Source organism: Morone saxatilis, unplaced genomic scaffold (assembly GCF_004916995.1).
Source record: "Morone saxatilis isolate NCDOM2014 unplaced genomic scaffold, NCSU_SB_2.0 Contig18, whole genome shotgun sequence".
Classification (NCBI taxonomy): domain Eukaryota; kingdom Metazoa; phylum Chordata; class Actinopteri; family Moronidae; genus Morone; species Morone saxatilis.
The window spans coordinates 10874830-10891434 of record NW_023339740.1 but is presented as its reverse complement, the minus strand read 5'-3'; the positions used below and the strand labels follow the sequence as shown (position 1 = coordinate 10891434).

General features: G+C 40.1%; 1 protein-coding gene across 3 annotated transcripts in view; it reads right to left on the bottom strand.

The window, feature by feature from the left end:
- kif21b (kinesin family member 21B) overlaps positions 1-16605 on the bottom strand; it is a 65551-nt gene that overhangs the window by 42057 nt on the left and 6889 nt on the right. For all 3 annotated transcript variants that reach the window (XM_035662337.1, XM_035662339.1, XM_035662338.1), the window contains exon 2: positions 124-346. In XM_035662337.1, coding sequence (XP_035518230.1) covers positions 124-346 — 223 coding nt within the window. The remainder of the gene's footprint in view (positions 1-123; positions 347-16605) is intronic.

Sequence of the window (16605 nt, the reverse complement as noted above, 5' to 3'; positions counted from 1 at the left end):
AGTTGGGAATGCCATAGCACATTGCATGATTTATAAACACTGTCACCACCCACTAGTAAAAGATATATATAGATATATAATATTAAAATCCTTAATATTAAAATCCAAGCCTCTGTGTCATACCTGACCATAAGCGAACACGGTGGCGTTGTAGCCCTCAAAGCAGCCCTCGATGAGCTTGTACACACAGGACTGATAGATGTTCTGCTGCTCTGAGTTAATGTCAAACACAAAGTCATAGGTAAAAGCCTTGTCCTTTCCCAGGAGGACTTGCGGTTCTCCAGGTGTGACCAGCGTGCACACATGGCATCCCTCTATCTTCTCCTTTGCCATCTGAGGACGAATCCTGAGAGGAGAGAAGAAGAGGAGAGAGACACAGTCAGTAAATGTCTTCAATGTAGTGTGCAGATCAAGCATGACAATCTGAGCCACGCACTAGACATGCTGTGGTTTGACCTCAGGATCATTTCAAGTGTAAACAATAAACAGTGAGAATGTAACAGCAAATTATGAAGGGATAATGGAAAGACGCCCGCATCAAAGCCCAGACTGTAAAATAATAATCTGTTCAAGTAATATGACCTTAAAAACACAACATGATTTATCATAGTAGACATTTAATCAAAGACGGCTCTAGCGAGATAAATCCAAACTCATTTGCAATCTGTTTTTTGCTGTTACTTGACATTAAGGACATTTTGCAACTTTTATTTCCCTATGAAACTTGGTCCACACTGGAATCCAGTGTAATTGTTTACTACAAGCTTGCTGCATGTTTTAAGTGTTTGACACAAAACAAAGCATTGTACTCCTATAACACTGTCAGACTCACGATGGACAGTTTAAAAACAATCTGTGCAGCAAGCCAATGCGTTCTTCTTGCTTGACAAAAACCTGGCTCCACAATGCAATTCAACTCGATTCACTCAACTGTACAGATTCAGGGTAGTAGCAGCTAATGTAGCCTCCAGCGGTCTGCAGAATCTGGTAAGCTACTTGTTTCTATCTCCATCTCCAAGTGACATCACTTGAGGCCATTTATCTAACGTTGTGTAGTAGTACTCCCCAAGACATGTACACAGACTTAGATGTGTGAAATCGGTGCAGCTCCTCTTTAAAAGTCTGTTTAGGCAAAGTGGTGTAAATGTATATGATTTATCTGATTTATTTGGTCAACTTATAAAAGGTTATAAAGGTCATGTTTAAGTGCTTCTGTCACTCAGAAGATTATGTGTATGGTTGAGATGGCTACAACATCTACTGTATATTAAATTGTGAGGAACCTACAATAAACCTACATAGCGAGTTTACCCATTCTCATTGTCCTCAAAGACAGCCTTTCCAAAAAGGGACATTAAAGGAAAGTGGAGCAGACGTGTTCCAACCTGTGTCCTGATTCACTAAGACGAACAAAACATGCACACAACTTTATAGTGTGGAACTTAACAGAAAGAAAGAACAACACTGAGGACAAAGCACACACATCAGCACACTTGTTTGTGCTGTTGATTTAAAAAAGGAAGTTAGTGAAGAGGTATAAAATCGACAGCTCTGAGAGAAACTAGTGCAAGTAGGGCCACTGATGATAAGTCAAACCTTGGCTGATAAGTCATTATTACATCAGCTGTTAATCCTGCTGCTCAGGAACTTAGAGTTCTGCTGGGCTTTCCACCCTGACAGGTAGTTCATTGCAGTTAATTGCTTTCACCTGACATCCCTGTTGTAAAATAATCCCTGATTAGATGAGTCCAAAGGAAAGAAGCAACCACCAGCCTGAATATCTTTGAACTCGGTGACAGAATGAGGGCCGAGTATTTAAATTTAGCATCATTTTAACATGTTTGCCAGCAGAACAGCAGAAAGTCTCGCAGGCAAAAGACGGCTGATTAGCAGAGATGTAAAATAAGTGACACTTTTAGCTTGGGCTGCAGCGCTTCTAAATTTGAGAAAACCTTGTGTAGAAAACTGAGGGCATAACGTTGCTCTCACATAACGCAATGTACATAAAACAGAAGATCTGTCACACGGCGGACTGTTAATCTTGGGCTTTCAGAGGTACAATGTGGACACAGTGGGGAGGTAATCACTTTAAGCTGCGGAAAAAGCCATGAGCCAGCAGTATCGGAGAACTGGGTCCACCTCTCCACATGCTAAAACCCCCCAGTTAAATCTTCAGGGGATGCAAATCAACTCCCCCGCACACTGAGACAGCACCAGAGACTCCCAATGTGATACTGCAACAAAGACACACACATACTGTACACATTCATGAAAACGCAAGACAAATCCTCAACCACACACAGCTGCTGTAGGGACAGTGGGCACATCACAAAGACACACACAGTAACTCTAGAAACACATACTGTACACACACACAGTTCAAAAACAACTTACTGTTCTATCTTCACTTCACACATGGTTCCTCTCAAGCATTAAGAACCACACCCACCACCAACACTCACAATAATCCTTTCACCACACATCATTATTGTGCTGCAGAAACACACACACACAGCAGACAACAGCATTTTTTGGCCCTCTTTCAGGCCTTGAGGCGTCATTGAAGAGGGTCTTCCAGGAAGGAATTAGAATAGAGCAATTTAACAGCAGCAGCATATAAACCCCCGGCCACCTAATGACAGACAGACAGTGTGACATACTAGAAAGCAGCTTGCAGACAGATGAGTCCCTTTTATTACTGGAAGTGACCTTGACACTGAGGTTAATGTATCTAAAACCACAGAACCTATATGAGTTCACTTTAAGCCAATTATTAACATAAATTAGATACAGCAAAGGAGGAGTGCGTTGGCTCTGCACAAAGGACTCATCAGAAAACGGAGAGTGTGTGTGTGTGGGTGTGTGTGTGCGTGTGTGTGTTAGCGTGAGCTGCAGCTGTATCGTAAAAGGGTTGGAGGTCATTCTTCTCTCCTTTTCTTTGTTTACACTCAATTCACTCAATATTTATAGGTCAGGAGTGTCAAGTGTAGACGCTTGACAGCAGACATTTAAAAGAAAGAAAGAAAGAAAGAAAGAAAGAAAGAAAGAAAGAAAGAAAGAAAGAAAATACACTATAGTGTGGTCAGTATCACATCCATTTACTCAGAATCTCTTTGAGGCAACACATTTTTTAATCGTCAGTCCTTTTCCCATTAAGATAATTAACTTTTCCTAATCATTTACAGTAAAAAGAAAATACGCAGAAATACTTTCTGAATGATGATTTTCCTGCCAACATTTAGTGCATTTCGCCTTACACTGACAGCTAAGTGACTTACTGCACAGCCACGACAGGATTTGTCTCTGCTGACGAATCTCTGACACAGCACAGACACTTTCAATTTGGTCACAACTAAACTCAAGCCCACAAAGTGACCTTGTATTTCTCTGTCTGGAATGCTAAAAAAAAACAAAAATGTAAACCAAACTTTCTATTTTAGCCACAGTGGAAATGAATTGGCAACAACCAGTTATTTTTGGTTTATTTCGCGTTTAGCCATGCTAGCAGTATGGCTCTGGGGATGGTAATGTCACACTGAAATACAGCAACAATTACAGGAGGAATTTCAATAAAATATTAGCACAGATATTAATGGTCCTCAGAGGATTGAGCCTGCAGACGTGATCCCCTGGTTCTTTCTCTAGCACCATTATCAGGTTTACCTCCCACTGAACTAATGCCATCCTCATCAGACTCAGCTGGACTCTTGTGTTTGGTACTAATGAGGGAAATGTTCACATGCTGAAGACACTACACTGACTTGTCTACATATAAAACAATATTAGCAATGCTAATAAGTTATTCAACAGAAAAGTTTTCGACAACTTTTGATGATTGTTTGATCATTTAAGCCATTTATCGAGCAAAACTGCCAAAACATTTGTTGGTTCCAGCTTGTGAAATGTGACGCCTCTCTTTGTTTTATGTTATTGTAAAGGTAATATTTTTATATTTGGACCGTAGGTCAGATAAAGCAACTGATCAAAAACATTATGGAAAGACTACAGAATAATGAAAATCATCATTTGCTGCTGCCCTTAATATCACATGACCAAATATGTGTGTCTAGCTTTAATGTTCTACATGCTTCTTCTGAGCGTCCTCTCCATTATCACTGTGCATCAGATGTGAATAGACAAACGCACACATACAAAGAGACATAAAAACAACAATGACAGCCTGACAGTGATCCAGAGGGAGAAGAAATGGAACAGCTATAAATAATCAATTCACACACACACACAAACACACGCACACACACACAATTACACCAAGGCTCAGCTGGATGAACATATAAGCCAGCTGCACCCACAAAAGATGGGATCCATACCATTGATCAGAACAAAAAACATAACACACACACACACACACACCATACACACAACGATCCAGACCGCATACTCACTAAAAGACATTTACGACTAAAAATAGATCATCACACCACGATTAAATGTCTGTATGAGACAGAGGCGGAGAGAGAAACAGAGAAGCAGATTGTGGATCCCTGATGCGGCAAATTAAGATGTCTATCTCTTCTCATCTATGCACACTAATAGGAAAATGGTTTAAATACCCGGGGGACTAAACAGCAGAGGGCACGCACACGCACACACACACACACACACACACACACACACCTGTATTTCTCCATTTTATCGTGCTTGTTTGTAAATTCCTAATCTTTCTACACCGATACAGGTAAAACCATGGTATCCACAATCATTACCCTCATGTTTTGTGAGGGGTCCTAAACCTAGTTCTGTCAGACACACAGACACAAAGTCAGAAACTCATTATCTACCAGCTCTGAGGGAATTTACAATTACAATAATTATCTAACCCAATAGTGCTAATAAGGACCAGACTCATAAAAACAAATACACACACACACACACACACACACACACTGAGTATTTGGCATATCAAACCCTGATAGCAGCAAAAGTCATTGATGCGTGACTTGAGAGTGAAGTTATCTGCAACATGAGGGAGGCGGCGGACCCCTCAGAATATACTGAACACAGTCCCCCAGACCTTTCTGACATTTACAGCATCCCCCGTCAGATCCCTGCCTTTGAAACTGTAAAATTCTTCACACTCTTTCAATGTGTGACAAAACTAAAATATTGATCTCTCTAGATCTCTACAGTTTGATTTACTGTATCCTGTCCTCTGGCATGTGGAAAGAGTTTGCAGGGAGTCCTACAACTGCCATTAAGTGCCAGAGGGGCTCCATCATTCACATATCACAAAACACTGGGAGGAAATGCTGCCAACTCAGTGACAGATGAGTCCCAGACTGACCTCACTGAGCAGGATGAAGCACTCATGCAACAGCAACCACAGTGCCATGTTATGCACAGGTAGTGGTGGATTATGGGAGATATGGGCTGGTAGAAAAGGGCAGCACGGGGTCAGCTAAATGTGATACCAAATACTGGGTGTTAAATCTCATACACTGAAAGGTGTATGCAGCGTTAAGTATCAAAGTGTCTGTCAAGTGTTGAATGTTGGCATTAAAGGCGTGGTCACATTTCAATTAGAAATTTAATAATCTAATCTAATAAACATAGCTAATTTTAGACTTTATTTAAGTTTTTGTATGTTTGCTTGTGTTAAGACAATAGACAAAAAAGTTGTAATATTACAAAACAACTAATATTTAGACAAGTTGTAACTTAAAAAAGGATAAAAATGTGTAATATTTTGGGAATACATTTGATTTCAACACATTTAACATTTAAGAGAAATAGCCATAATATTATGAAAAGGTCATAACATGTTTTTTTATTAAATATTATTTTAAGAATTAAGTTTTAATATTTGGGGGGAAAGTTTTATTTTTATAATAAGAGAAAAAATACCTAGCCCTTGTGAACTGATTTGAAAGATTATCATTCAAACTGAACGTTGTATTGATGAATATGTAGAATTGTACGTTATGTTACTGAGAAGCTTTTATTTAAAAACAGTCGTGGTGCCTCTCTTGCCATACCGTTAAAAAGGCCTTTTCTCATATGAAGGAACCGTTTCAATAGTACTACAATATTTTCACTATGGACACAGTCTAACACACTATGAATGCTAACAGAAATAAAGAGTCTTAGTCTAGTTTCCAGTTTTTTTTTTCCTTCAGCTGGAACACCAGGAGGGTCCAGTTTCCTTGGGAACTGCACACACTGCTCGGGGACTCCTAATGTGCAATGACTGCGTGTGTGTGAGCATATGTTTGTGTTTACACCAGTAAAAGATAATGGTATTCTAGTAGTGTGCAAATTGCACATTACAAAATGCACCGGTTATACAGTGATGCTCACCTAAAACTCAACTGTTGACCTGCTTTCCAATAACAATCCGCAAAACATCCAGGACCAAATGCCAAGTCCGTTCCCAACAAACCCAGAGTACCAATAAAATCAGCCCGCTGTGATCGCTGCCAATGACAGCGAGTGCCAGTATGTGTGTGTGTGTGTGTGTGCATTATTGTGTGTGTGTTCATGCTCACTCAACCTTCAAAGAACAGGCCGGAGATAGCCAAAGAGCTCATTTCCCTAATGTAAACACTTAAGTAAAGGCACAGCGCACACACATACACACACATAAAGAGGCAGAGTTAATCGTATTCTCCTGAGCTGCTCTGTCGTCTCTCCTCTGGCACAGAGCCAGTGGAGGAAGCCAGTCGTTGCATCCATGTTTCCTTCAGCAGTCTGTCCATTTATCAGAAGACAGCATCTACGCTCATCAAGTTCCTTAATCAACAACCATTCTATCGCTACCCCTTCCCTCTTTCCCTGTTATGTGTTATCTTTTAGCTTTTTCCTCACTGTACAGGAAAACGTCATTTGGCTCTTCTTTTGTTTCTGTACTCTTGTCCTCATCCTCACACCTCTGTCTGTGTTGTAGCCCTGCCTCACTTTGTTGCCAGTGAAAACAGACTATCAGGACAAAAGCTTGACTGGCAGAAGCAGCAGAGGGGCCTGTCCCATTTCCTTTTTCTCCCGATAACAACAGAGACTAATCGCTAATGTGGGCTTTTCCTCATTGCTGCACTTCCTCTCCCTCTGGCTTTTTCTTTCTATTGATCAAATAACGCCCTCATAATGGAAAAACACATATTTATCATTCGGTGTGAGATGCAACGCATTGTGTCTGTTCCCTAACAACTGTTTTAAATGCAAACACACAGTCGCCCCCTCCCTCCTCCCACCGCACAGCAGATCCAATAACTGTTGACAGATGACTGAACAGTATGCCTGCCACTGAGGAAAGGTTGTGCTGACAGGTACAGAATAAAAAGCTCTACAGGTGACTAACTGTGCTGTAAAGACACTGATCAGCTGTATAGGATGGGTGATACAGTAGAAAACCATGTTTACACAGTAAATCCTGAATAGGGAAAGCAAATGAGGATTGATTTTGTGTTTTAAGGATCAGGTTCAGGAGTGTGTGTTGATCTCAGATCATTGTCCCCCAAGATCCTCTCATTCATTAGGATCAGAGAAGCCAAACTGTCTTGATTGATAAGGACACATCATTTTCTCTCCCCTGTCCCATTTTTTACTACTCAGTTCTGTTTTTCCTAACAAAGCCAGACACACACCGGAGTTTAGACACACAGACACACATTCATTCATTCATTGTCCCGAATCATGTCACATACATATGGATGAACAATCAAGCAGGACTCTGTGTTGATGTGAGTGTGTCTGCATAAAAAAATATTAATTTTCAAAAAGCCAAATGCAGTAAAGACGACAGCATCAACAGCATCAACAATTATACATTAAATACATTATACAAAAATACATCAACAATCATTGAAATTTAGGAATGTAAACATATATTGCGAGACAGTTATATCACAATACAAATATGTGAATATTCAAATCGGTGAGATAAAAAATGAATCATGATATCAATCGTGGTTTTATCCAACTCTGCAGGCTCCAGCAACGACTGAGCGTTTTACTGTCTTTGGACGTATTGTTTTGGTTTTACGGCCCAGCAATGTTAGTGATTTGGTTCAGTCTGGTCTTTCCAGGTGCACAGGCAGCTGTTTCCCATAAAAAAAAGCTCCGATAAATCCTCCATACACTGCCTGTTCAGCATGAAACGGCAGACAGGTAACGTTAGTGACTAGCTAACTAGCCTTTATCAGCCAAAGAGCCACAGATATTTCCCTGAGTTTGGTGGAGACCAAAATAGAACAAAAAGAAGGGTGGGTTATGGACCTAACAGTTTCAAGGTGACAATATATCAATGCTGTGTTGGTTCTCAATGAAATCTGGTCTTTTAACATAAGCATATCTCTGTGCTCGCAGGAACAAGTGCCTGAAATTAGATTGTTTTGGCACAAACATGTATAGATCACAATATTCTAAAATCTTGGATTAACAGATGCCCTGCTCTCCCCTCTCTCTCTGGGTTGACAAAGTAGGAGGTGGTGAAGCTTAATATCCCCCTGTTGTCATCCCACTCATTAATAACCTCTCACCAGAGAGACAAGTATAGTCATCGCATCCTTTCTCCTACTCTCTGCCTCTCTCACACACCTCATTTCCTTTGTATAATAAATGTTGGTTTAGACGAGGCGCTCATGTAGTGGCCAGCACCTCCTGAATACTGAACCAGCAGAGTCCATCACACAATACTGTCCAACAGCTCAGTATCAGTGGAACATCTATAGTGGAAGAAAGTTGACTGGCAGGAGGAATCCAGGTTTTTTGTATATTTATCATTCAAAAAATGGATGATGTGTAATAAGAAAAAACACATTCACATTTCCACAAAAACCCTTGGGAGAATGTTTTGATGCATTGCATTGCTGGTCAAAGGCATCTTCAATTATTCTTTCAAACAGCTTTAACTGTACTAAAAGGTATTTACCTCTAATTCCAAGCCTGTCTGTGCCTGTCCGTGGTAGCCGAGTGGTTTTCAAAACTGCTTCAGGATGCATCCCTGCTGATTTCTACACCACAGCCCCACCACACTGTGAGCTGCACACACACACACACACAGGCTTGATTTCTCGTAAACCCTTACAGCAGTTTGCCATGAAATAATGCACAAACTCTTACAGCAATGGCCTCCATTTATCAAACAAGTCCCTCAAACTGATCTTAAAATGAACATGAATAAAATAAAATTGCTTCTTAAACTGCTGCCAAACTCAAAGCTGTGCACATTTATAGGCACACAGTATGCAGTATACTCAGCTGTAAATGAAAACTACCAATGACCAAAAAAAAAATCAATGTTGAAGTAACTAAGTCAGAGTCATATTACACACAATAAAATCACATGTTTTCTTTATGATGAATACTCAAAGTTCCTCTTATTTTACTTCTGTTTAACCGAGTACACCGAGAAGGATGACATAGGTAACGTGTTTACAACCTGATAGATACCAAATACAAGCCACACCTGAAATAACCTTAACACAATCACAGTCTTGCAGTGTTTTTTTTACTGAACAGCCTTTCCCTTTCTGAAACAGATTAACCTCATGCAACCAGCCCAACAGAGATTACACAAACAGGAGCACAGTGTCTCCATCTGGTTCTGTTCTGTTTGCTCGTACCATACCTCCGATTAGTGCTTTGTCATTGTCAGAGTTCAGATTAGGATTAACCCAACTGACACAGCAGCTTGTGTCTGCACACTGTAGAGTGATATAAACAGCATTTTCCGGTTTTAGAATATTTTTTCTGAGTTAAATAGAATAATAGTTAAATGCTAGTATGACAACCACTCATAAAAAAGGGTATGAAAACATCCTTGAAAGCATCTTAAGTACACATTGAAAGAAATGCTAAAATATTTGTGTAATTTCCAAGATTAGAAGGAGAGTCCAGCAACAAGTCCAACTGAACTGAAGTGTGTGTTTCTTTGCTCTGTCTTTGAATTGCTGTGACAAACACAGCAACTCTTATCATTGTCAATGAGAGCACGCCCGGGCCATGTTCCCATAGCAACCAGGACAAGATAACTCAGCAGATAAACAGAAAGTTCACAACTGTGGGAAAAAAATACTACCTTACAAATAATGAAATGTAAAGCTATTTTCCTCTGTCTTTTCTTATTGGAAAACTACAGTAGCACCTCTTACTGGAAATGACACCCACTTTGGATATATTGTATGTATATTTGCCAACGGACAGAAGAAAATAATAATATTACAAAAATAATTGTGTAATAATGCCCCTGGCCAGACCCAAACCATGGCCAGCATCTTGAACCCCTTTATGATACAACTTTATCATTTATATTGTAGCAAGAACTGTCTAAATCATTTTATAGTAATCACCAAATGAATGGTCTCCTTCAGGTTCAATCAACAGTTATTTGTTTTATTTCTTCAAATTCATATAGCTTGATGAAAAGTGCAAGTATGTGGACGTCTTTGTGAGTGCCCTGCCAACATGTGATAGCAATCTTTGTCACACTGTACACCTGATACAAAACTGTTGAGGTGGAGCTGACTAACGCTCTTTGAACTATTTACCTCCCTGTTGCTCTCTCACTGTATCTGTCTCATTCTTGTTCCAGTCTTAAAAGAGTCAAACCAATAGAAAGACAAAAGGGACAAGAGGAAAAGGAAAATGAGAACAAGAACAGAAGAAGAGGGACAAAATGGCAATTCATGAAGATTGTCTTGTGTTTGACATGAAAAGCCCTGAGAACTCAGGAAATTGGCTTTGGCCTATTTTGGGTTAGGAGCTCTGGGCATATCAATGACTGCGGGATGAAATGAGAGAGGCCCAGAGGAGCAGCGATTGATGGAGGGGAGGCCGACCAGTGGCTGCTAAGGTCAAAACTGGAAGAAAAACCATTTAACAAAATGAGTATCAAAACAGAAGGGATGTGAAAAAGAATATTTATTCCAAGGTCGCTTGATCAGTGGATTGTCCAACAGATTAGTTGACAAGTAAGACTCACAAAAGGGCTTTTATCCAGTCTAATCTGTACTATAGAATGTGTTTCATCTTAATAATGAAATGCATGGAATTTTACTATATTTAACTGGGGATTTCCTTTATGTAATTGGTTGATATGGTACACATTAAACTGTTAAACTGTGAAAAAAGCATGATAACACATTTTGAAAATATCATAGGTCATTTGATACTCTATATCTCATAGGAAATAACAACAGTCAGTCAGATTCATCCTCTAGGAACCATGAATGTACAAATTTTTATAGTTGGACATAGTTTTATAGTAGTTCCCTACAGTATTTTCTGAGATACTTAAGTCTGGATCAAAGTGGTGGACCGATCTACACTGACTTAAAACATGACACAAAAGGGGAAGGGACATGGAGTGACAGACATCAAGTATAAGACTATTCTGGCAAATCCTAGCTCATCTAAAATAGAAAATGTTTTAGATCAAAAAATACTTTTTTTCTATAGTATAGTATAAAATATGTCTACTAAATCGAATCACAAACAATATAGTAGTGTATTGCTTCCAAGTCAATTACTCAATGTAGTTTTGTTAACTGAGAAATTAAGACTTCCGATTGCAATTCTCATCTTAACATAAATTAATTCAGCACGAATTAACCTCTTCTCGTATCTTAAAGCTTTAATTAATTAAAGCCTATTCATCAAAGGCTTACTGTAATGTTCTATGAAAGTCAGCACAGTTCAGCTGAGAGGGACCATTTTCGATTATTGAGCTACAGTAGGCATTTCTGTACTGCTTCCTATTTAATCACTACTCTCATTGATTTCCTGGATCAGCTGTCTGCAGTGATTCCGCACTTTAAACCATCAACTGTCTCTCTGCCTCAAATCGACATTCTCATCTCTGGTCTATCCACCACAATCCATCTAAGACACCTTACCCATAATGTCTATGCTCTGCTCTTTTAGTAATCAGTTAAGTATCCATATATGAGTGAAATAACAACACACACGCTCCTATAATGAGTTATGGAAGGAGGCCACTGACTACAAAATCCGTCTCTCGCTTCGGTCTCCAATCCTCCACATGGGCCCAACATCACAGCAGGCTAACAGGCTGATAGCCAAGCGCACACACGCACACACGCACACACATACACACATAGAAGTTCATGTGCTGGTCCAACACTCTCTAAGAGGATGGCAGAAATAAGCAATAGGCACCTGACCGGGCTTTGTCCCTGACAATCTAAGTCCATGTTAGCTATGAATGAAATAAGCTGGCATCAACTAAAAGTGAATGATGGGTCAGAGATTGCATTTAGCTTGCTCTGACCTTGGCTTAGGGGAATATCAGGTTAAAAAAGAGACTAGCAGACAAAAAGACAGCAGGGTTCAGACAGTAAATGGCTGGCTCAGGTGGGAGCACCGAGGAGAAAGCACTAATGAGGAACACTTGGAAAGACCGAGGCACTGATGCATGAAGTAAATGGGGGGAAGAGCTGACTAAGAGTGGAGTATGTTAATGGGAAAGTAAGGAAGACAGTGCACATTACAAGCAAGCACTCATAAGCATGTGTAGACTAGGAAGTGGGCAGTGGTCACAAGAGGCGGGCATTGGACAGCTGGCTCACCCAGGTGGTGGCAGGCGGACTCTGGGTGGACACCTTCTGCCACTCCCATTTGGCGTCTGTCTTACCGCACTGATGCACACATGCCGACGCTCCCACAGCACCGTGCTTGGTGAAATTAAATGTGTCCACAAGGCAACTGTAATGACCACATACTCGGGGTAAAAATGATGTCGTGTTGGCATCATCCACAAACATTCACCAGTTCCAGCTGCCAATTTGTGAGAATTTACTGTTTTTCTTCGTCTTATGTGATAGTAAATTAATATCTTTAGTTGATTAGTAGTTGTTTTGGAGCTTTCAGTCATATCACTTGATCTTCAGTAGCAGATAGTGTTAGCCCAGTTGTCAGGGTAGATGTTTGAATTTCCATTTCTTCTGAGCACAATCTCATCTTCTCATCCATGTTGGTTTAAAAAAAAAGCTGAGGTCAAAACAGCTTTAGATTTTAAAGAGTTGGTCGGACAAAACGATGGGCATTTTTAACTATTTCCTGACATACTGTTGACATTCACGGTTCTTAAATGTGAGTATTTATTATCATTACGAGGGCAATATATAAACACTTTGAAATTAAGATCTTAGACTCTGAGAAACGGATGGGTATTTTTCGTTTCTCTTCAATAAATGATTGATAAGATTAATTAATAATTTGATGAATCAGTACTGAAAGTAGACATTAGTTCCAGCTACTACTCTAACATAACTCTGTCCATGTAATTAAAGCATTAACATTAATTCCATCAGCTCGTGTTCAACTCCACCAAACATGGAAACCGTTAACAACAATTCTATAGTTTTGGTTTTGTTCTGAAACAACCACTCCATCAGTAGTGGATTTTTACTGCTTCCTGGATTATACTTAAGGGACACTTCACACACTCATCCAATGCCGCACTAGCAGTCTATTCACCACCACACTCAGACATACAATACATGCGAGCCACTGCTCATAGCCTTTGTATTAACCTTATCTATCGAACTAACCTCACAGACTGGCAACCCTGCTGCCCGAGGCACTGCTGCCAATTGGTAGCCAGCGATAAGGGAGAGCAGGGCTCACATATATGGTGCTCATTGGTTTGACTGGTTGTGTTAGCATGCAGTGTCGCATGCTGGAGCACAAATGAGCAAACTGGTTCATCGACGTTAACATGAGCGTTTTCTTAACTGAGCCAGACTTCAAGGACAGAGTTGTCCTACATTGTCTGGAAAGGGCTAGGTCGACTGTTCAAGACAGATCAACAAACTGAGCTGTAATCTCTCACCATCCACATCAGGAATTTATTTCCAAAAGACACACACTGTCATTGCAAGTTTAAGGTCTGTCTCAATGCAAAACTGTGGCCTCGTTTTCTTTTTGTCTTTTGTCCTTGCAGTGAAAAGATGAATAAACATCCATGTCCCTTGACAACAAACCAGCGCATCAAAGATAAAATGTGGAGTGAAGCCAAGACTTCAGATTGGAATCTGTGGAACACTCCAGGGGTCTCAAATATCACATTTTTATGCTGATAAAATCAGGTAAAGTGGGACAGGGTTGTTTGGAAAGCTAAACAGGCTACGCTTTAAACTGGAATACAACACAAAGTGGTGAACAACATCAGCTGTGAAAGACGCTGGCGTGCCCTCCCTCAGGCTTCTCACACAGACAAACAGACAAACAGTCCTCATGTTTAAAAGGTCTTTGATCGTCTGAGATTGGTAAAAACCTATGTATATAATACTAAAATTCATATTGATAATAGTAATAACTGGGTAATAACAGAGGGAGTATCGATCATCCAAGCGTAAACTGGGCCACTCAGTAAGAAACTAATTTCTCACTACTGTTAAAGACTAGTAACCATCATTCAGTTTCAGATGAGCATCTCTCATTGTTACAAAGGCACATCAGTCCGCATCATCGGAGCTGATTCTGGGTCAATCCCCACCCCACTTCCTCATCCCCCCTCCTCATTTTCCTTCCCTTCCCCTTTGTCTGCTCTGTCTGCTGCTCCATGGGGGGAGGTGGAGGCCCAAGAAAGAATCAAATTAGCTTTCTTTCCTACATTTTTATGACAGACGGCCTTGTCAAGGTCAGGGAGGTGCTAGCCAGTGTCTGCTTGATGTCAATTATCTTCAACAAGCAGTGGCCATTAGAATAACATCAGTTGTTTTTGGTGGATGCTGGATGCTTTTAGCTTAAGTGCTTCTTCACACCATGACTGTGTATATTATTAGTATGGGCCACCATGTCAATACTTGTAATCTGAAGAGTGTTAGAAACTGACAAATAATGGCAGTGGCACTGGGAGACCCAGTGAAGGGTTCATAAAAAGATCAAAGATTAAAAGGAAAGTGGCAACAAGAAGCAGTCCATAAAGAGCCAAAAATGTGGTTGTATTCACATTTTGCTTTTAATTACCCAGTTTAATACCCTTACAAAAAAACAGGTGAAATACATGTTTTCATATGTGACGTATGTTATATGTGCCTGTATCATGCACATGTTTTCACACATGGAACATCTGTAAAACCACCTGCCTGTTACCATTTTTTGTGTGTGATAAACCACATGTAAGCTTTCAAATGTGGTGTTTTGCATTTCATATGTGAAACATCTGAAGATCACATGGGCCTGTGTATATGTGAATTATTCATATGTAAAAGGGTGTTTTGTATGTTCTGATTTAGATGAACAGGTCTGGAAGACTTCAACAGCAGCACACACACTCACACGAATGCTAGAGATTTATAATCTCAAGAATATAAAGGTTGCAAGTCAAACAAACCAAAACCTGTGGCTGTGTTTTTCTTTCACACACAGTGTACGACATACACTGCTGAGCTGCAGACTGCTGCCGTGACTCTGCTTGTCTGCCTGCCTCCCTGGAGGGCTGGTTAGCAGTACCACCAGCCCAGCCTCCCACTCTGTCAGACAGCATTTAGCATGAGTGCTAATGCAGCCAGCCACCATGTCTGTCTGTCTGTCTGTAGGTATGTGAGCCAGGGGCTGAAGACCTAGCTTTTCTCTGAGGTATATGCACACACGTGTATTCTACTGAAATGTCTGAGCAGAGGTATATATATTAAAAAATTGGGAATGACCTGGGAATGATGATTATTAGTCTGATGAATGGTGGAGTAGACAGGATAATGAATTTTGTTTAGGCTAGCTTACTGTGATATCCTAACTGGGAAGAATTTAAGTTTACAGAGCACTTTTAGACTCTTTTTAACAGCCTATTTCTTATACAGTTTCAGAGGCAGTGCCCTCAATGCCATTTTCTATGGATATACATTTGTATCTATTTTCAAGTCATGTTTTGTACTTCAATGTGATAGCATAGTGCTGGCAACACAATAATCGTAATGACTTGAGTATTTCCAGACACTTGTAAATCAGCCTCAGACAAGCTTATTTCACTGTGTGAGTAGAATCACATGATATAGTGTTGAGTAAATGAACACTCAGTGACCTTTATTTCTCAATAGCTGTCTGACGTAAATTAGCAAATGCTGCGTCTTATTAGCTTTTTCGCCATGCCATGCGGAATTAACCAAAAATGTATATCTTACGCTGTCTGTAAACACTCTCTGTCACTGTCCACACCTTCTCCATTCATCATTGTAAAACAAGCAAGAGTATCAACAAGACTAGCAGCTCTGCAAAGTACAGCTACACAGTTCGGCTTTGAGCTAAATGCTAAGCATTCTAACACGCTCACAATGACATGCTAAAGTTTAGCAGATACAATGTTTAACGAGTTAACCATTTTAGTTTAGCAAGGTGCTAACAATTGCTAATTAGCACCTGCAGGTATTTGGTTATTAACAGAAGTATTTGACTAATTAAGACTGTTTTGGGCAAATTCAGTTATAAAGTAGACACATTTCAGTTCATCAGTTGGTTATTTTGTGCTGAATTCAGCAGTTTTTGAAGCCTTGTCCTGCTGTCATCTCTCTCCATTCACACAAAAACACTCAAAACAACCTCAGAGATACAAACTCCAGCAGTAAATAAGCTACTTAGTGCTGAAGGTGATTATGGGCCAGCTGGTCTCTCTCTCTCTCTCTCACA